Genomic DNA, 23,056 nt, shown 5'->3' on the forward strand with positions numbered 1-23,056 from the left:
ACGAGAGATGGCAGGCCTCCCCTTAGGATAATTGAGAGATTGTAAAATTATATGGCGTTCAACCACCGAGGTCGCAGACGTCGATCTTTCAAAGTTAACGAATGAGTTGACAAGACTGAAAATTCTGACCAAAGTTCTTTAAGAGATTTGTGTCCTTGACTTTCCATTTGTTGTTGTTTGAAAGTGCAGTGAGAGGACTATTCCACTAGCCTCTTGATCAGATATACTAGGGAATATTGGTACTGTATTTTACCTGAATAGATGACCACTAGTGAAACTCAGACACCGTTGGCCCATAAAATCCCGTGACCTTTTGTCGGGTCATGAACATAGGGACAACAACCTCCTCGTGAGATAAGAGGTTTGAAACTTACAGCTGACCTTAGAAGTCTGTCGTGACCGGAAGTGGGTCACAATGAGGCACAGGGACTTGACCCACAGCGTGAACATTGTCTAAAAGAAAGTAGGACAGCCATATAAGATAATTACACGCTCAAAAACCCCCGTACCGTACCTAAGCACGTGATGTATTCTGGGCACGGAACTCCCTTTTTGCATCCGTAACAAGGGAACAGTATGCGCACGTAAATCCCATTACACGCTCCGGAAAACATCAGGTAAATTTTTTTAGGCCCTGTTTTGCTTCCTCTTGCTAGGCCTTACCGGATGTGTCGGCCGCTCTTTTCATTTGCTTCATTTCGATGTAACAGTTTTACTGATGCCCGTTTTTTGACCGCATTCCATATCCCCAAACTTACCTGGAGTTTATCCTCCCTCTGATTAAGCTGTGGTAGTTCTTAGGTTGTCTTGGCAATTATTGTTTTAGTCTGCTTGTACTAAAATAAAAGAAACAAATATTGAGAATATTGTACCTTTCCTTTATGGCCTTAAGATAACGTAGCAAATACTGTTATATGCTGAATCTTCATGAAAATTAATGTTTTGATTTCGTCTCGAGTTTGCATAATGACCATACTATTCCGCAAAAGCTTTCAGATCTTAAATGGTGAGTTTTTTATTTGGTTTAGTGAATGTGAATACTACTTTTTCACTAATAATAATAATAATAATAATAATAATAATATATCATTATTATATATATTATTATTATTATTATTATTATTATTATTATTATTATTATTATTATTATTATTATTATTTATTTATTTATATTTTTTTTTGTCTATCACAGTCCTCCAATTCGACTGGGAGGTAATTATAGTGTGGGGTTCTCTTACTATGTGCGCCGTTTCTAGGATCACACTCTTCTGCATGAGTCCTGGAGCTACTTCAGCCTCTAGTTTTTCCAGATTCCTTTTCAGGGATCTTGGGATCGTGCCGAGTGTTCCTATGATTATGGGTACAATTTCCACTGGCATATCCCATATCCTTCTTGTTTCTATTGGCAGAGTGGTTTAAGTCGTCAATTGACTGGTTAAGCAACATTGGGGCTGGTCAGTCGTTGGATGGGTGACCGCTCTCCTCGGCGTTGATTCCTTGGGAAAAGATCTTTACCATAACTTCCGCAGTCTACTCAGCTGTAAATGAGTACCTATTCCTGATGGGGTAGGGTTCAGCTATGGGTTAAATAGCAAAACTCGGCAGTGATGGAAAGAAATGAAAGATTAAACGACAACGACGTAAATGGAACCTCTGGCAACAGAGGAGCTTCGTCCGGCAGCCAGGTATTCAGCCCAATTGAAGGGGAAGACGGTCAGGTACTTGGAGGTCGTCATCCAGCAACTGACCACCACAACGACAGTAACCAACAAAGAGAAACTGGAGCTACAGAAGCAAACCAGAGGAAGAAATGGACAAGAGAAGAAAATAAGGAAATATGGAGATTATTATTATTATTATTATTATTATTATTATTATTATTATTATTATTATTATTATTATTATTATTATTATTATTATTATTATTATTATTATATTATTAACTAGTTGTTACGACCAAACATTATGAGTCATTTGCCTATTTTGAAATGTTCATTTTGCACATATATATGAACCACTTGGCAGTTCAAGGAAAGAACGTCTTTTCTGCATTACAGCCTCTGGGGTGCTTGATGTTTCTAATGGGCAAAAGTTACTCAGGTAAGTATACCCGGTAGACCCATTGCCATTGTCACGACGTTGCTTGCGCGAATTAAGGCTGTTGGTTTATCCTTCCATTAAAGTTTTCTTCTCTCTCTCTCTCTCTCTCTCTCTCTCTCTCTCTCTCTATATATATATATATATATATATATATATATATATATATATATATATATATATATATTATATATATATATATATATATATACTGGATGAATGAATGTACTTAATACTGATTCTAAATGCTTACATATTATAATTGTAATATTTCCCCCTTATTGGTTCCCAAATATTCGTTACTCTGAAACTCAGATTTGCTTTCACTGGATAAAATACGAATAATGTATTAATTCTTTCCTCTTTATATTGTTGCATGTATATCATTTTCCCAGCCGATTTAATTCTATGATGGCTGACATCGTATTCTCTCCTTATGTTGAACAACCTTGTTATAGCTACATTACTCGAGTTTACCAACACATTATTGCATTGTGTTGCTACTTCTGCAGATGATCAATTGAATCTAAACTTGTGTGGATTACATTTTATACCCTTTTCGTGAAAACCTGGATCCAGTCCACTTTATTTTCAATCATTTCAGTGAGGAGAATTGCTTTATATATCACTCCCTAGGGATACGAAGCGATTTCCCCCTTGAATCTGGTACCTGATTGTTCAGAGCGTCCGTGATTTGTCCCCTTTTTCAAGTGAAGAGGTTAAATCCCAAGTGAGGGGTTCGTCCCTTTCCCCTCGGGGATTTTTTTGCTGGTAATATTCCGTATGCTCACTCATTTTGGCTTTGCTGCCTCCTTGTAATTTCCTACGCAAACGAGATTCAAGGAATACTTGGTAGTCGGGTGCAGGCAAAACGATGGTTTTATGATCTGTATTTTGAAGTAATGTTATTAATTTTTTAAGGACTATACATACCGCAGTCTAATCGGGATTGGACTAGACATTTGTTAAATGGCATATTTTTAGAATATCTTGTACGACTTAGATACGTGAACACGGACTAATTTTTTGACAGCGGCCAGACGTTTTTGTAGCGAAAACGAAACCGTTTAAAAAAAATATTTATGCCACAAAATGATATGAATTGTATCGAAATTGAACTTCAGAACAATTATTTTTTTGCTCTGATTCTAACAGCTTTTTTCTTTAGTCTGCCCATAAGAAAAGTTACTAAATTGAAGCTGTAGTTATAATTATTCAGTAAATAAATAAGATTGTGAACACAAATCTGAAGTGTTGCCACGAGAGGATCATGATTTTTAACTGGGTCTGTACCAAACTTAAGAGTAATTTTAACTTAACATGCCGTGTGTTTACCTTCTTTATTAAATGTTACATAGCTTTCCCGTGCCTCCGATGCACGATGCCATGAAATGTATTCGAACAATGTTAACACAATTAAGGACAGTTACGTTTTTCGTATGTTGTATTTACATTCCTTTTGAGCAGTAAATACGGTCTTCAGTGATTTTGTATTTAAACTTGGTTTACTTTTGAAAAAACCGAAGGTTCTCTTTTCTTTTATTAATTATGCACGAATATCATCGTTTTTCGATATTTCTCTATTATGTATATGCTTTTGTATACATTAGTATATTGTACATATACATATACATTTGTATATATATATATATATATAATATATATATATATATATATATATATATATATATATTCTTCATTTACTATCTTATACTCTGTACTTTCCTCTCTTCACAAATGACCATTCTGTTCTGCGAGATTTTTATTGCATTTATTGGTCTTCCGGTCATAGTCCATTTGAATGTAATAATAATAATAATAATAATAATAATAATAATAATAATAATAATAATAATAATAATAATAATAATAATAAATGTTTGTTGTTCATCAAACGGATGGCAAAGAAAAGAAGGGAGGGTTGTTGAGGGTTTATTTACAAAAATAGCTACTGCTGTCTGGAATACATTTATTGATTTTGCCAATACCTGCAGGCATACTATGATATGATGATCCCACAGACAGAGAAAATAAATACAAATCTTTTATTTTTTCAATGTATCCACATATCCACTATTGACGAGAGACACGTAATACACACATTATTAATATAATATATATCACCTTGGAACATTGTTGTCTTAATGAGTAGTGGTGTCAAGACAGTACTTTCGTTATATTTATGATCTCAAAAAGCCATCAATACCTCTCATATATCTATATATATATATATATATATATATATATATATATATATATATCTATATATATATATATATATATATGTATATGTATCTTAATATTTATATGTCTATATATGTTATACAGATATATATATATATATAATACATACATATATATCTATATATATAGTATATATATGATATATATATATATATATATTATGTAATATATATATATATAATATATATATATATATATATATATATATATGTATATATATATAAGATAATACACACCACATATTATATAATATATAAGATATATATATATATATATATAGATATATATATATATATATATTATATATATATATCTATAATACATATTCATATGGTTTCAAAAAAGGTACCAGTAAATTTTTTCTTGTTATACCGCCTTATGGACTGTAATGGAAAACATAAGAAAAGATTTTTTCAATGAAAATTAAATAATTCAGATGACGCTGGACATAAGTTAACATAACTTATATTTACATCAACACAACAGCAACACTTAGTTTCTAACATCAATGATCGCACTAGGAAACTTTACTTATGTTATAACCTTAATAAGAATAAGTTTCCGGATATATTGCTATAATTTGAGTCTTCTTTCCCATTTCCCCTAGTAGTTACTGGGTTGATAGTGTTATTGTAACGCTTTCATACTTTTATTATCTCTCCAATTCTTTGGATTTCGTTGATGAAGGCCTCTCAATATTATATATATATATATATATATATATTATATATATATATATATATATATATATATATATATATATAGATATATATACTATATATATATATATATATATATATATATATATATATATATATATATATGTACATCTCAAGCATCAAAATCCCATTAGAACACTCTGGTTCAAAGCTAAAGACTGTATTTCGGTGGGCTATATATAGTCCTTAGCTTTAAACCAGTGTTTTAATGGGCCTTTTATGCTTGAGACGTATCCTGTTTTAATAGAAGAATTTATTTACATATATGTATACATATATGTATATATATTATGGATATATGTATAAATAAACATATATTCTTTGTGTGGAGAAATTAATAGAATGAAATGTCTTACAGGATAAAAACAAATCGAAAGTAGCTAGCTGAGGTCTTTGAGCATTTCCATTCATTCATTAAAACTAATATTATTACATTGTCCATCAAAAGTATGCTGAAATGGATATCATGTTCATTCATCGCGTCATGCACTGGCTTTCTTTAAAAAAAATAGAACGATTTAGCTTCATTTGTTCATTTGTTTACTTTCGTGATGTACATGATAGAAGTATGCAACGTATTAAATTAGTAAATTGTTAGCTTTAGTATAACTGAAGACAAATATTTTAGTAATATCCGCATGCCATCTATAAAACTAAAAATTATGAAGTGTATTTCTCTGGTGTTACAACTATTTTCATGAAAACTTCAAGTTTCGGACGTTTGTGTTTGTGTAATGAGGTGGGTGAAATATAACGAAAATGAGGTATACGAAATTAGTAGTAGATCTGAGTGATTCACAATGAAATCCAAAAGCAGTCGGAGATAGTATGTGCTGTTATTGCCTTTTGAACTATTCATTTCCTTAATTTGAAACACATAAAAACATAATCCAGAATTTCTCTATGCTTTCTAAAGTACTAACTATAACCTCTGAAATATGATGATCATCTTCATTGCTGCCTTTGATACCTGTGACTCTACTCAATTGGCCCTGTGGTAAGCGTATAAGAATATCTCTGGTGTTCTGTAGATTTTTTAAGATTTTTTTTAGAGCATTGGCGTGAATTGTGCGTATTTTAGTTTTTCGTACATCAGAAGTAGAACTTTTATTTTTTGCTTATATATTCATTGTATCTCTCTGATTTCGAATAATAAAGATAAATTTTTCCTAAAATAGAAGGGAAAATTTTTACTTTTGGAATCGGAAAATGTAACGCTGCCTTTGTTCCTCAGAACTTGAAGGAGGATACTCCTCAATATTCCTTCCCAGTCAGAAGTGGAAGGAAGATATTATTCGTACCCTTCCTTCGAAGTCCTCGCAACCTGAAGGAAGACATTCTTCAAATCTTCTGTCAGAGCCCTTTGAACTCGCAGGAAGATATTCGTAGACGTTCCTTTGAAGTTCCCAGAGCTTGAAGGAAGACCTCTCTAAACCTTTCTTTCAAGTCCTGAAAATCTAGAAGGAAAGGAATTCTCGCCTTCTTTCTGAATCCCATGAGCTTGCTTGAAAGAAGATTTTCTAAATCTTCCTTCGAAGTTGGAATGTTGGATCCTAACTTCAAATAGAAATTTCTCCCTTTTACATTTGAAAACCAGAATGATATTGACGTATTTCTTTGCAGTATCTGTCGCTGAAATTCGTGTGTCAGCACAAACTATTTAATCGAAGGTTTAAAATTCCTGATATAAAGAAATGATCCAACAATCTGGGAGTAAATATACACTTTTTAGAACGCGGGGCATTTTAACCTCTGGGCATTTTGGCGCGAGGGGCACGGCGGGCTCCTCGGTATCGTATGCCTTCGCAGGAAGCCTCAGACGACTTGCAGACCAAGCAGGCGCACCTGGTAGCTTCGTGAAAGGCGTAAATCTCCGTCCCCGGACTGACGTCATCGTCGCAGTTACGTAACGTTACCTGCAAAAGAAAAGAAAGTCAAGGTTACATTTAGTCATTGGTTTTATAGGTTACCCGAACGGGAAATAAAACTGAACTATTAGTTAAGTTTACGATGAAAATGAGTAATCATTTGTGCTAAAAAAAATAAAATAAATAAAGGCGTCAAAGTTTCTCTGGTTCAGGCATGTTTTCTCTACAGCTTATAATCAAGGCCACCGAAAATAGGGCTATCTTTCGGTGGTCTCGGTATAATGCTGTATGAGCCGCGGACCATGAAACTTTAATCGCGGACCGGTAGTGGCCTGTCTTATATCGTTGCCAGACCCAGGATTATGGCTAACTTTAGCCTTAAATAAAATAAAAATGACTGAGGCTAGAGGGTTGCAATGTGGTATGTTTGATGATTGGAGGGTGGATGATCAACACACCAATTTGCAGCTCTCTATCCTCAGTATTTTTTAAGATCTGAGGGCGGACATAAAAGTGCGGACGGATAGACAAGGCCATCCCAAGTAGTTTTTTTTCTTTCTTTTTTTTACTGAAAGCTTAAAGGGTTCAGTTTTAAGAAATAGTATTCGGTCATAAAAATTACAACTTGGGTCTGACGCAATCGGTATAATTGCATTGATGCCCAAGAGCAACTTTACTCAGAGTCAAATTAGTTTTAGAGAAATATTCTTAAGCATAAGTGGCAAGTCTTCAGAACAGCTCCGTCCAGACCTGTCGTTTATTAATAATATTCTTTGGCTGAAGAGTACAGAAAAGTGGGTATATAATGCAATACAAGTGAGATCATTTGAGAAATTTTCCGTTTTTGTTTATAGTTTTACTTTTACCCTCAAGATGCTGGTGCTAAAACACGACGCTCCGAAGATTTTGTCCGTAGAATTACCTATAAACTGGTGTGATCTATACCTAGGTATAACAACTCGGACATTAAAGTTAGGTTTTTCTGATTCTTTTGTTCCCTTATGTGATAAGAATCTATGCTTTAATCTTTTAAGATAGCCTAAGGATATATATAAATATATATATATATATATATATATATATATATATATATATATATATATATATATATATATATATATATATATATATATATATATATATATATATATATATATATATATATATATATATGTATATGTGTGTGTGTATACATGTATATATATATATATACACATAGACACACATGCACGCACACACACAGACATATATATATATATATATATATATATATATATATATATATTATATATATATATATATATATATATATCTTCGTGTGAATGTATGTGGACGTGACATTACCGAACGTTTTAATTTTGTCTGGCTTACTACAACTCATCATTCATTAAGTTTTTATTTGTGCGTAATCTAGTTTGTACTGATGGGAAATGGAAGCTATCCATGGGAATTTACGTGAGAAAATTCCATGAAATCCTTCTTCTTCTCATTCTGCATCTTTCATAATATATATTAATGCACACCCTGTCTACGCCATGACACACACACACACACACACACACACACACACACAATCGCTCTTTGTGCACAGAATAAAGTCAGTTTTGTTAGATGAGTTTACATCTCTGAGCAGCATGCTCACAGATTTAAACTCATCTAACAAAACTGACTTTATTCAGTGCATAAAGAGCGAATACTATTCAAAATATTGAAGTATTTGTTGATGAAACCCTTTTATTACCTAAAGCCTCAGAAACTTACTTCCGTTAGTTGCGTCGACTCGTGCATACAAACTGGATGGTGAGACCTCTTGTAAGGGAACTTCCAGTCTGCTATCTGTAATTGGAAATGAACAGATGTAATCGCAAATAGAAAAGAACTTCATTTATACCTGCAATAAACAGAAAAATTAGGTATGCAGTTACTAAATCATACTTATAGTTAATAAATAAGAACGCGGTCAAGCCATTCATTGTAATTGCTGACTTTCACTCGTATAACCCCAGGTCCATTTGTCTTGCACTTGGCTGGTAAGATTCGTTGTGCGTTTCATCAACATTTTTCAGTTTAAATTGTTTGTGGTATTAACTTTGTCTTCAACAAGTTCTTTTATTACTCTGAGCTTGAGACTGGCATGATCCTCGAAACACTTTACAGAGTAGCCTAACTAGATTTTATCTTAAAGACATTCGAGTTGCAATTATTTTTTCAATAGAATGGAAGGTAATCATAGGATAAATCCTCTGTGGAATTTCTCATTAACTTTCAATAACATGTAATAGCTTTCACATTAACAATACTTGGTGAAGAAACAAGTGGAAAATGACGAAACAGACCTTCTTAATCACTTTCATAATTGATAGTGTTTTTGTATCTCCTTCGAAGATATTCATTCATGTTTTGTCTGTTCTTCGGTATACCTAAATGTCTGGAAAGGAGGTTAGAATCTCCGAGTTGATAAGGATGTTTCTGGAACGGATATTCTAAATAGGGGATCTAAGCAGTCTGGTTTAAATGGATGGTTCCGGAAAGGAGAATTAAACATTCTGGAAAGGAGGGTGAGACAAACTGCAAAGGAGTGTTAGGCATTCTGGAAAGAAGAATGTAAAGCTCCTTCTTCAAAGGGAAGGTTATGTAAGAGAACATTAGGCATCGACCATCGTTCCCCCTCCCCATTACCCCCAAACCCAACTTTCACCTGACGCCAGGAAATAATAAAGAACCAAAATAAAAGTTTAAGGCTGGTGAGGTGGTCTGACCTGTTTCCCGTACCTGACGCCTGGAAATGATCAGGAAATCAGCTGCCTTGTTATGATCACCGCTTTCGTACCTTGAATTCCCCGCCTGAGATACTCCGGCGTGACATTTTTATCATCTCGTAAATTGTCTCTTTGGCTGAGAATCTCATCCAGTAACTTTCGGTTTTGTCGTCAACGTGATTGTCTGTATCGCCTCCCCACGATGAAGTTTTCCGACCTCGTTTCCTTCGTTATGGTTTCGAGATATCTTTATGTGGTCCAGTGTCATTGGGTCATTGTCCTCGGCACCGTCTCTGTGCTAATTGACTCACAAGTGAGATGAACTAGATCGCAACAACTCTCGAGAGTCAGAAGAGTTTATGAATAAGTTTGTACAAATGACAGACTCAGTTAAAGGGAGAATGGAACTTCGACGTGATTAAAAGTTTTTGTGATTAACGATGCAAGTTATTTTCTGGAGAAGAAGTGATTGTAGAAAATCGTCGTTATGACTGCAATATAGGCAAGAAAGTTGGTTTTTATATTGTCACAATTTTATTTTTCGGTTTTGATCATGAGGTAAATAAAATAGAAACCTTTAGAATAACGATACATTTGATTTTCATTTAAAGACGCGTACTTTTCCCTTTCATTTCACTGCTGTTTATCATAATGCTCAGTAGGCAAGATTCACGTAAGATTGTAAAGATATAGTGAATTATGGATTATCCAGATTGGCAGATGTTCATGTCATGATCTCCATGTCAAATGCAATATCACTTTCTTGTCGAAGATGAGATCTATTTTTATTTTCTAAATTAATATATCTCATTAGTTGCAAAAACTGTAAGTTTTTTGAACGAGAATTGTCAAACAGAGTTCATAAGGGCTCCTTTTTCGTGAAGCAGCAACAAGTTGCATAGGCAGTTAAAAGTTTGAAAGTGTTCGTCAAGGGAAAATTTTTCAGGGAATTCATTTAGGAATACGGTTATTGGACCAAACAATATTACAAAATGATAGTGTTTTTGAAAGGATATATAAGCGTTTAGATGCGGTTCGTTATAGAGAGATTAGGAGTGGACGGGATTATAAGTCAGTAGAAAACAATAAAACAATGTGAGTGTGTGTGTGTCTGTGTGTATGTATATGTATGTGTGTGCACCTAATTATATACATATACGGGGCAGATTATGCATTAACTTGATGTGAAGGTACGTCATGCCGATCTGATGCAAGCGTCAATTCAGTCATTCCACGACATGAACTAGAGTAACTTTATCTCTCATTATGGCAATGACTAGTTAAATTGGAAACGGCGAGGTCCCTAGTCGTCAGAGAAATAAAGCAAGCACATCCCCCAAAGCAATTTCGTTGATTAGCTTAAGTGCTCGTAATTATTGGCTCCCGTTCTGTCCTGATGCCACGCGATTTGGGAACATGACACTGCTAAGACGAGCTGACCTTCGGTAAAGAGACGTTAAGAAGAATGTTCATGACCTTAGTGAATTGGGATTTATTTTTCTTGATACAAGAAAGCATAGGTACATCAAAATAATTTTTGCAGGTGCTTGAGGCTCATAGTTTAAAATTAATGAGAAGGTTGGGAACGGCAACTGCCTTGTATTTGCAGTGTAAAATTATTGTGAAGGTGGGGTAAAGCAACTGCTTTATATATTTTTTATAAATTTAATGAGAATGTAGGGTACGGCAACTGTCATATTTTTAGTCAGAGGTCGAAGAGGACTTGGCTTATAAAATACTACCTAATTTGACATTAGATGACAGAACAGTTAGAAAAATATTTTGGGTAAATTCTTTTGTACGTGGAATTATAAGTCGTCGTCGCTGTGCAGACATCTGGAGCTCCTTTGGTCTGGAAGTATATTCTGAAGAATTTTTTTTTCTAAGTATCCCTACCAAGTTCGTCTGGTTTTAATTGATTGGTTGTAAATGACCTTGCGTCACGAGTTGCGTAAATCCTCTTCCTGCATCTGTTTCCCCCTGACTCGTATAACATTGGTTTCCTTAAGAGGTATGAGGTTAATCTCTCCGTTTGTAGCTGTTTGTAGCTAAGCCCCGCCCCTTTCCATCCTTTTCCCCATCCTTGCATTTTTCAGGCATTGGCTGCAAAAGGGCATAAAGTTGCTGCTGTCACGGTTGCTTCTATAATTTTGTATATAGTGTTCGCGTCTTTTCATTTCATTACTGGTGTGCTCATACCGTCAAAATGACGGTATAATAAAAAGGGGGGTACACTCTCGAAGCTCGTACACATTCGGTTCACACGCTTACAGCATAGGAGCCACCACGTAAAAATGGTAAATGAATACGCCGCGTTTTATTTGCAGGGATGAAGGGGTGTAAATAACTGGAATTCAGAGAAAAACAAAAATCTTTCTTATTATCTTTATATCTGATTCCAGCAGGAGCCTTCCGTTTAATAAAGGGAGCTCAAGGAACTTTAGAAAATAATGCATTATATAGCGACAGTAACATTAAATGCTGCCCGTGATAGTAAGGAAGGAATTACACCAAAATATGATTGTAACTTAAAAGTGTTCGGTCTGAATTATGTAAATTATGGTATAGTGGGCGTCGGGCGAGTAAGGAGGGTTCAGTGGGTTCAATATTTTCGGTGTAAATACACTGTTTTTCCTCACCCCGTCCCGTGCACTTAAGGTGCATTGGGTAAATACTGCAGTCAAGAATAGAAAAATAGTTTTATGCGTTTATTGCCTCACGTTTACATGCACGCTTACATGTTTATGGCTAATAACTTGACTCTCCGAATTGTATTCGAGGGTTACTCAAAGATGTTTTTAAATATTTTAAACACGCACACACGCACGTACACACACACACACACACACACACACACACACACACATATATATATTATATATTATTATTATTTTATAAAAAATTAAAAAATAAATAATTTATTAAAATATATATATATATTATATAATATGTGTGTAAGTCATATTCACATTTCCGTGATTCATAACATATATCGAAGCTACAATGTACCTTTTAAATATAAGTCGCTCTACCTCGGAAATTAATATATCATAATTAATGCTCTACTATCTATTAAAATGCTTTTTTGCATGTTTAATGCCACCCCTTAGACATTTTTATAATTTTTTTTTCTTTCGAAGAAAAGTGGTCAGAGTATTTAACTACATGAAATTCCATAACACAGAAGCAGAAAGCACACCGGATTAAGCAGTATTACCAACCACACAGAGAGAGAGAGAGAGAGAGAGAGAGAGAGAGAGAGAGAGAGAGAGAGATTTGGGGGAAACAGTATTAAAGACAGGCAAGATGGATTACCGTGGTTATGAAAAGGACTTGATATACGAAATATCTGAAGGGAACGCATCAATCCATCATCTTTGCAATACAAAGATTACTTTCTTCCCTGAGAGAGAAAGCAATTTACTCTTAATTTTCCGATTCTATTTTTTTCTAGTTTGAGGAAGATTGTTTTGCAGGTTAATGACTTAGGCTTGTTAAATATAAATTTTCATGTATAATAATAATAATAATAATAATAATAATAATAATAATAATAATAATAATAATAATAATAATGATAATAATATAACCTCCAAGCTTTCAAGAGGAGTGTCTGTCGCCTCCTATCTACGATAAGGAACTTGCCTTATATATATATATATATATATATATATATATTTATATATATATATATATAATAATTTTCTAGTTAATATATATATCTATATATATATATATATATATATATATATTATATTATATTTATATAATATATAATACGATATATTATATACGTACGTGTATATCATATTGTATATATTTTTCGTTCCATCTATTAACAGTATTGCGTGATGAGAGGAGTTTTATAAGAATTTGATAAATAAAAAAATCACTAGGGTTCAGGGACAGTTAGCTTGATTTTCCTTTAGTTTTCTGATCATCAGTAGAATTACGTGAAAATAATTAGTGGATTTTCACGCAATTTACGAGAAAAAATCACCCCTGTTCCAAGGAACAATTAATTAGATTCCTATAAGGATTGAAGTCTGGATCAGGTCCAGGAATTCTGAGTGTCACTGGTGTGAAGAAGTCGTAAACAAAAGCATCGTGCTGTTTATGCTTGATAGTAAGATAACTTCAACGTATCACACAGAATTCCCTAAAAAAAGTATTCCCTAAAAAATAAGTATCCCCCCCCCACAAAAAAAAAGGAAAAAAAACGAAATAAACACGTAAGTGTTGCTAAATATTTGAGCACTTATGGTAACCACATTGCATAAATCATTTGTTTTTTAATTTCATGTTGCTATTGTCACTAACTTTCATCTCAAGAAAGTATCAGCTTTCCGTTGTTTGTGAAAGAAAATGTAAATGTCACTGGATTTAGGTATTTATGCTCATCACATCCTTAGTATCCGTGAAAGAAAGGGAATTATGCTGAAGATTTCGGTATTTTTTCCTTATTGTATCCATGAAAGAATAATGAATGTCAGTAAGTGAGTATTAGGATAAATGTTCCAAGCACGCTGGTCTGGGTTACATTTTATGATAACATTTTCTTGCCATTGTCACTGATATCTGTTAGAAAAAAAACGGCCATTTATTTTAATTTGTTAAAAAATTGAAGATTGCCATGAGTTACTTAGATATACCCTGATAGCTTTATTTACTACGCTTTAGCATTCGTGAAAGAAAACTCAAGTCGTTGTAGTGTCTAAGTATAGTAATTACGGTTATTGTTATTTGTAACACTTTTTTTTTTTGCCTTTCTTCATTACCCGAATTACTACGATAAACTCCGAAAATAGCATCCAGGAACTGCCGGACGGGACAATGAATATGTAATATAATAAAAGAAAAGTTATAAAATCCTGGTTGGAGCAGGCGATTATATTTCCTTCTGCATACGCAGAGGACGATGAGAAAATCGACGGCCAGGAAGAAGAGGTAATAACTCGAAAGGAAGATAAAAATAGTAATTCGTACGATTGTTACGGGAAGAAGCAGATAGGATCATCGATTGATCTAAATGCGAACTTATGGAAGCCGAGACGCATCAACATATCATTGATCACGTTTAAGCATAAAGAAATAGCAGAATGACTGGAGGTGAGACAAATCGGTGATACGTATAGAAAGCAGAATTAGAAAGAAAAGGATTACTAGGCGAATCATTCGTTACGAATATTGCCAACAAGATAAATTAATGATTATAGTAGGAAAGGGAAGAGAGAATTAATAATTAGAGAGAGAGAGAGAGAGAGAGAGAGAGAGAGAGAGAGAGAGAGAGAGAGAGAGAGAGAGAGAGAGAGAGAGAAGATATATCAGTAATGACAATAAAGCAATAAAGGTGAGGGGATGATTAATAAAAGAAAACAGAAGGAAAATGAATCGGTGTTAATGATAAGACCTAAAACATGATGAAGAGGAAAGCCTAGATATCCTATTAATGAGACATAATTGGAAAAGGAAAGAAATGAGTAACAACAACAAACAGATCAAATCATGTGTTATCTAGAGTAGCTACCTCGTTTGAGTCGCATCGCCCCCAGCAGCTCATGACGTTGATGTAGTCCCAACATATTCGACCGTTGTCGTCAGTCTTGTGTACCTTAAAGAGTGAAAAATAAATATGAATTAACATTTTGTACCTAAAAAGGCAGTCGTGATAAATGTTTTTTACAGAGAAAAAAACAGGTAAAAACTCATTAAACTTTCAGCCACGGCCCGGTGGTGGCCTGTGTTGTTAGCACCAGATGCAATATCATGGTTAACTTCAAACCTTAAATAAAATAGAAACTACTGATGCTAGAGGGCTTCAATTTGGTATGTTTGATGCTTGGAGGGTGGATGATCAGCATACCAATTTACATCCCTCTAACCTCAGTTGTTTTCAAGATCTGAGGGCGGACAGAAAAAGTGCGGACGGACAGACAAATAGCTATCTCAATTCTTTTCTTTTACAGAAAAACAGAAATAGGTTCGATATTGGAATATTGTACTCCTGAGGACAATCTCGCGTTCGGCAATGATAAATGACATACACGGGTGATTCATCACTATTTACAAGCACGGTCGATCCATTAATGCAGGAGTAATCTCTGATATATATGCAAACAAGGCTAATAACTCAGCAACAGGTGTGACTGATGCATCATAAAATCTTAATCTCTTTGTGTTAAGATTATTTATTTATCCACAAATATGATTATGCAAAAATATGACCAGTCATTCGTTAACGAGTTTGTGAATTACATCCAAACGATTGATATGATCAGTCTCTCACCTTGTAAGTATATTGACGTCGATGACATTCGAGGGTGGAGAGAGGGTTGATGGCCACTGCGGGCATCAGGAGCACCAAGAAGAATAACAAACCTGCGCATAAGGTCAACATTTTCCCTTTGCCCCCAGGTCGGGGGGACTCGAGGCGCCCCCCTGGGGACACGGAGTCGTCCCCCCCACCTCTCCCTCTTCCCCTGCCACTTCCGCTTCCACTTCCTCCTCCTCCTCCTCCTCCTCCTCTTCCCCGTCTGATAAGACCGCCATTCAGTGAAGGGAACTTTTCCCTCTCGGTTACCATGACACGATTCTGGGGAAGAGACAAAAAACACGTGAGAATCAACTTACTTTCAACACTCAGTTAATGAAAAGAAAAAATCAAATAGACCATAGAAACAAGAAGGAAATTTTCAGTCGCATTAAGTAATCAATACAGAATGACACTTCAATTTTTGTTTTTGAATTCTCTGTGCAGATATAATTTGTTTATTAATTTCCTATTCATTAAGAGGCAGACAATAGTTCATTCACATTGCATTGTTATTCGCTTCATCTTAATGGCGAGATATCTCACTCGTGCCTTGTTGTGGCCCGTTGCCTCTTCTTCCAGATGCCCGAGGTTAGTAATCACAATCAGTCAGTCAATCTATTGAATAATTTCAAGATTTCTCTTTTACTTTTCCCTAATTCCAGGAGCTTGACATCGAAATCGAGAGAGAGAGAGAGAGAGAGAGAGAGAGAGAGAGAGAGAGAGAGAGAGAGAGCTTAGGTAGGTGGCAAGGCAAACATCCTAACGCTTAGAGGGAAAAACAACCCACTTTACTAGCCCAACAACTTTTATTTTCGAGAGTCTACCACTGTAACTCCCACATCCAAGTGGTAAGTCTGACCAGCGACGAAAACACTTTCCGTAATGCTCCTCCCATGTTAAACGTCACCTCCGCTGCGAGACGTATGGAGACGAATGGCAGGAGATAGATTCGGTTCTTTCCATAGAGAACGGATCCATTAAGAGGATAAGTTCTTGTCATTTCTTGGTTTCTTCTTTCCCTTCCCCACCCCGACCCTCCGCTTTACCCACCTTATTTTCAGTGATACACGTGTCAATATCTTGTCGGTGTGCAAAGCTCATATTTTTCAGGGACGCCTCTCTCTCTCTCTCTCTCTCTCTCTCTCTCTCTCTCTTCAAATGATTCTGAAATACCACTATCACAGCAGCAATAAAAGCATAATCAAATGCGCGGTCTTCGATTATTAGCTGAATGTTTTCTTTAATAACAGATATTATATTACAAATCTTTACTACTTCATTTTCTCCATGTTTACTTCTAACAAAGAGATTACGTTTGTGGCTCATTTTACTACGCAAAAATTTATGGGTGAAATTATTTCGAAAAATTTCTAGGTATGAGGTTGCAAGCCCCATTCCCATTTCTTGACTCAAGATGGCGCTGGCAGCTATGTAGGCTGGTAGGTGGCAGACCGTGATCGATCTACGGATCTTGCGAGGGAGAGCCAGATGCTTTTCTGCTGAACTACGACCTAGGTTTAAATTCATGGTTGTTTGAGATGTTTTAAACTACATTGCCGTTGCGTCATTACATTTTCTGAAGTGTTTCAAGTAGGTGGTACCTTGTTTGGAAATACTCGTACGTCAGGAAAAATAGTCAAGTTTGCACAGATAAGTTTTGAGTTGTGACCACGTATCCTTTACAAATTCTGAGCTGTTTTTGCAGGTGTTTTCATAGGGGGAAATAAAGTCTTTGTGCCTTGGGGGGAAAAAAGCAGATGGCTCTGTTCCCAAGCGTAGATTCTCCCTTTGAACTTTCTAGGATCTTGAAACGTATCTCATTTTCTGGAGGGGTTGCTGACAATTCAGAGCTTGAGGAGAGAATTTTCTCTATAATGTAATGCTGCTATCGCTGAAGTGTACGGACATAAATGTGAAAGAATTCCTAAGACTAATAATGTAAGAAAGAGGCTATAACGTATTAGAATCCTCATGTGTAAAATAAAAAAAAATGGGAGATCATAACAAGTAACTAACTATGACATTGAGGTAAACCAAGATACTTCACCAAATGCATGCACACACACACGCACACACACACACACACACACACACACACACACACACACATATATATATATATTATATATATATATATATATATATATATATATATATATATATATATATATATATATATATAATGAGATATACGCTTTTGCTTGGCACTGGTTCTAAAGAAAAGTTTAATGGAAGTAGCCTACTGCATAGCGCTGAAATCGGGACAGCGAATTCATCAGCAGAACACCCATCTCGGTAGCCTGTGATCTCTCTACAAGAGACAGTGATGCGAACGCTGTCAAAACACAAACGGAGACCCTTTGGAACCGTCTACACACTTCCGGTCTGCATTTTCAAACGTTTTTTTGTGGATGTCAGCAGGAACTGCGGTGCGCTTGTCAGGAAGACAGAGAAACCCGGTCGTTCCGAAAACATCTCTGCTCGTGAGTGGGTGTAGGGTAAAGTGTGAAGTAGTTAGTGTGGGGGGTTAATGATGTGGGAGTTGGTGGGTTGGCTGTAGACGGTCGGTTCTAGACAGGTAATTACACGGAATAAAGGACGGAAAGGAAAAAGTGAGAATGCGAGACTAAGCAAAGGATGCAGGCAGGGGATGACGATGATAAAGTCGTTTAAGGGTGATGGTGCTCTGCTGTGGGCGCCAGGAGGAACTAGTCTCTCTCTCTCTCTCTCTCTCTCTCTCTCTCTCTCTCTCTCTCTCTCTCTCTCAGCAATTTCCACTTGTACTAATTTTACCCTGCTAGGCTGAACCTCGTTTTGCCGCTTCTCATCGTTGGGTACATCCGGATCCTTCGAAAGCAATATAAAGATATATTTCAATACTTCTTTCCTTTTTCATTTCGTGAAGGGCGTTAAATTCAATTGCTTATTCTAATAATAGAATTTTTGCTCTTCCTGTACATTTGCCAGCGTTTTCTACGCCAAATTTTGCCTAATTTCATCTACATCAACTGCCATTGTCATAAGAGATCTTAGACCAAGTGACATTAACTTCCATGTACTACCCACTGCCCTCACCTTAATTAATGTCCACAAATTATTATTCATTTACTACAAATTCTTATCTCCTCACTTCATTTACTAAGCTTTAACTTCTTCCAAATTTTAGTTCACGACGTCATTTTTTCCGTTTATTTACTTCACAATTAGTCCCACTTCAGTTACTGTCCTCGACTTCCTTCATATACTACGTATTTTCATTCTCTGCCATCGTTTTTAATCATTGTCATCTCACTTCATTTACGACACATTTTAGACATGGTCATCTTGCAGTCACCTCTCTTCATTTATTGTCGTCCTGCAATCTCATTTTTCATTTACTACGCATTGTCGTCTTGCAATCTCTTTTTTAAAAAATTTACTACACATTGTCGTCTTGTAATCACATTTTTTTCATTTACTACACATTGTCGTCTTGCAATCTCATTTTTCATTTACTACACACTGTCGTCTTGCAATTTCATTTTTTCATTTACTACACTGTCGTCTTGCAATCTCATTTTTTCATTTACTACACTGTCGTCTTGCAATCTCATTTTTAAATTTGCTACACATTGTCGTCTTGCAATCTCATTTTTCATTTACTACACATTGTGGCCTTTCAGTCTCCTCACTTCATTTACTACACATTGTTATCTTGCAATCTCATTTTTCATTTACTACACATTGTCGTCTTGCAATCTCATTTTTTCATTTACTACACAATGTCGTCTTGCAATCTCATTCTTCATTTACTAAACATTGTCGTCGTGCAATTAATTTTTTCATTTACTACACACTGTCATCTTGCAATCTCATTTTTCATTTACTACACATTGTCACCTTGCAGTCTCCTCGCATCATTACTACACATTGTCATCTTGCAATCTCATTTTTTCATTTACTTCACATCGTCGACTTGCAATGTCCTCGCTTCATTTACTACATATAGCCATCATCTCCTCCTTCCTCCTTCCATCATTATTCACGCCTCTGCAAATGTACACTCACTCCTGATCCATCTACGCCCAACGTTGTTGCACTTGCCCTTGTTGAGGGAAGCAACTGATTGCCCTGATATCGTATACGGACGCTACACTAACCGTCTTCATCGATTCCGTGACGAAAACGAGGTGACTGATTGGAAAATATTGACGTTAGCTTTAGTATCTCTTGATTAAACTTTTCAGCCAAACGGAATTCAACAATCAGTTTACGGGGTTCAGGTCATCCGTAATGTAAAAGAACTTGATACTCCTATCTCCTCTACTCTCTTCTCTCTCTCCTCTCTCTCTCTCGTCTCTACCAACTCTCTCTCTCTCTCTCTCTCTCTCTCTTTTGTTTTTCAGTCAGTTCTTTCTCTATTATGAACTATTTTGGTATAGATAAAGTTAATATAATCAGGTATTGTGTTTTTGGCGTCTGGGATCCTTGATGTTGCGACTCCAGGTCGATACTGAACTAATCATTCATCTTTCTCGATGGTAATCATGTATAGTTCCAGGCAAAGCCAGCATTCATGCATCTACTAAGTCAGTTAAAACTGTAGTAAACCCTATCTTAAAATTCCTTATTGCAGTTAAAAGCTGCTTCGGTCGATGTGAGATCTATGAGGATGTTAATGAAAGTCATCTCCTACCTCCTCCTTCTATTTTCTGGTTCTTTGTCTTCGCACACTGTCTGGCAGCATCTCAAGCATTTTTGGGACATTGGGATGAATGCAACTTCCTCGTAATGTCACTTGAGCTTTATTTCTCAAAGGAGGGACCATTGAGCAAACGTTCAAACCTAATCAGGTTTCTTCAGTAACGGAACTGCTTCCACTAGTCAGTAAATATTTTGCAAACATTTACTTTCCTCATCAGTGACCTTTGTAATTGGGGCGACATTTTGAAGTGAAACCCTTCTATCACTTTGCGGGTAATAAATGAATATTTGAGAACCATCTTATACCTCATGCTGCATAAAGGACTTTACACCATATCTTTCTCATCGTAAGCTCTGCTGGTTAAGTGGATTTACACTTCAAATCTATTTCTCTATATAGTATTTATTTCTAGTTCCTTTTCTGATGGCTGTTGGGTGTATCTCTTAATTTAAGACACATAAAAGCTGTTACGTGGAATCTCCAGTTTCTAATCAGTTTCATACCTGAATGCCTAAGTCGCTGAGAGCTTTGCAGACATCTACTGTTCTTTATCAAATTGATTTAGACATGTAGCAATTTAAATTGTTGAAAAAAATTCTGAGACTACTCTAGTTGCAATAACAATTAGACTCGTAAACAACAGAGATTCAGTCATCTCCAAGCCAGTTCTGTCGTAGTTTTTGTCTCCTCTTCCTTCAGTTCTTCAACGCAAATGATTTCTCTTCAGCTCTCACCCTTCATTTGCCAATCCTGTGTGACGACGCTGATGCCTCGATGCCTTGCATTTTAATGGTGACGGTTGAGTGAATGCGAATGTACATTATTTATTTGCATGGTATCTGGGTATGCCAGCCTTTATAGGATCTCTAGCAGCTCCTGCTCTATTACCATTCAAAGCTGGGGACAATTTATACAAAACATAATGGATTACCATAGACTGTTTCTTGATAAAAGAAGCCAAGACGTCGAAATCTTATTTCACTTTGGTAGTGCCGCGAGGTCTTAGGCAAACCTGTCCGAGAAGCCATTTTACAGCGAACAATTTCTTTTTGTAGCGATTGATTTGCAAGTTGTTTTCCTTCGTGATTTTTTTCTTACGTCTTTCCTCTGGTTTTATACCCTAAGAAATATACTCTTAGCATTCGAATTCTTACCAACTCCCCAAACATTTGAAGAAACCTGACGAGAAGTCAGAGTTTGATAGCAAGCCATTGCCGCCGAAGCTTGCCCCTTTGCAAACCAGTTCTTAATGGAAGGTGACCACCAGTAATACTCAATAAATTAGGTACTGAACAGGGAAGGCCTCTCACCTTAACTTCTACGTAAACGTCACATTACTAAAATGGTATTTTAGTGTAAAGCGCGTTAGTTAATACACACGAAAATGCTCTCGTCATCTGTAGAAAGTATGATGAATATTAGAAAGCTTAAATAGGCTGTGCCAGGTGTATCAAAAATTCTCAACAGATACGAAATTTTATTCATTGTTGTTATTTCTCAAATAAATACTTCGTTGCAGACTTGCAGCCCTCATAAACAACAATTGAACATAATGGTATTGCACGATTTGTCGCAGAGATAAATTTTAGAATTCATTCCTGTTAAAATTTTTACACTATATATATATATATATATATATATATATATATATATATTATATATATATATATATATATATATATATTCACTAGAGTTTTGTATACATGTTTTTGTGTGCCAACCGATAGCTTTTATAATTAAAAAAATAACAGGAAACAGTAATCATTTTTTGATATGCGACATATTAATTTACGTTTTCAGAGAGTTTATGAAATTAATCATCATGCGGTGGTACTGTTGGTAGTCTTCTGTTATTCAGTAGTAGAATATTCAGTCGTGCGTGGGGGAATGCTTACATCACCCGTTATTTTGATGAACTTTTAGAGCTTCTTTATTTTTACTAAAAATTAATTTATATATATTGAGATGGTATCAACTATTTCTCCAGCTTCTCAGTATATATTTAATGAGTTTACAAAATGATCATATAATATTTTTGATTGAGTAGAGCTATATTTTAAATTCTTTGTATTTCAAACACGCCCAGTGCAGTTATGATGACGTTTTGTAATGAACGTTTGAGTGTTCATTACTATCACATTCTATATGACTTGACGGTGAATGAAATCCCTCTGTTTTGAGAGTTATGAAAATGACCAATTTTTTAGTATTCTCAAGAATTGGTCATTTTCATAACTTTCAAAACGGAGGGTCTTCGTACTATCTAATAGAATTTAATGAACTAGCAAACAGTTGGTGATATTTTTTTCTGGGAAAAATACCACTCCATATACTGCATTTCAATCTATCATTTTAAAGACTACACTGTTTTA

The 23,056-nt window shown here is 35.3% G+C and overlaps 1 protein-coding gene across 1 annotated transcript in view; it reads right to left on the reverse strand.

The window, feature by feature from the left end:
* Window positions 1-6,132: 6,132 nt before the first annotated feature.
* The window catches only part of LOC135222892 (thyrostimulin beta-5 subunit-like), a 38,174-nt gene continuing 21,250 nt past the window's right edge, over window positions 6,133-23,056 (reverse strand). Inside the window, exons 2-5 of the mRNA XM_064261268.1 lie at window positions 15,974-16,279; window positions 15,215-15,298; window positions 8,690-8,764; window positions 6,133-6,976 (exon numbers count right to left, since the gene is read on the reverse strand). Of these exons, the coding sequence (XP_064117338.1) occupies window positions 6,806-6,976; window positions 8,690-8,764; window positions 15,215-15,298; window positions 15,974-16,270 (627 nt within the window). The 5' untranslated portion in view covers window positions 16,271-16,279 and the 3' untranslated portion in view covers window positions 6,133-6,805. The remainder of the gene's footprint in view (window positions 6,977-8,689; window positions 8,765-15,214; window positions 15,299-15,973; window positions 16,280-23,056) is intronic.

Source organism: Macrobrachium nipponense, chromosome 8, assembly GCF_015104395.2.
Source record: "Macrobrachium nipponense isolate FS-2020 chromosome 8, ASM1510439v2, whole genome shotgun sequence".
In the NCBI taxonomy this organism is placed as follows: Eukaryota; Metazoa; Arthropoda; class Malacostraca; order Decapoda; family Palaemonidae; genus Macrobrachium; species Macrobrachium nipponense.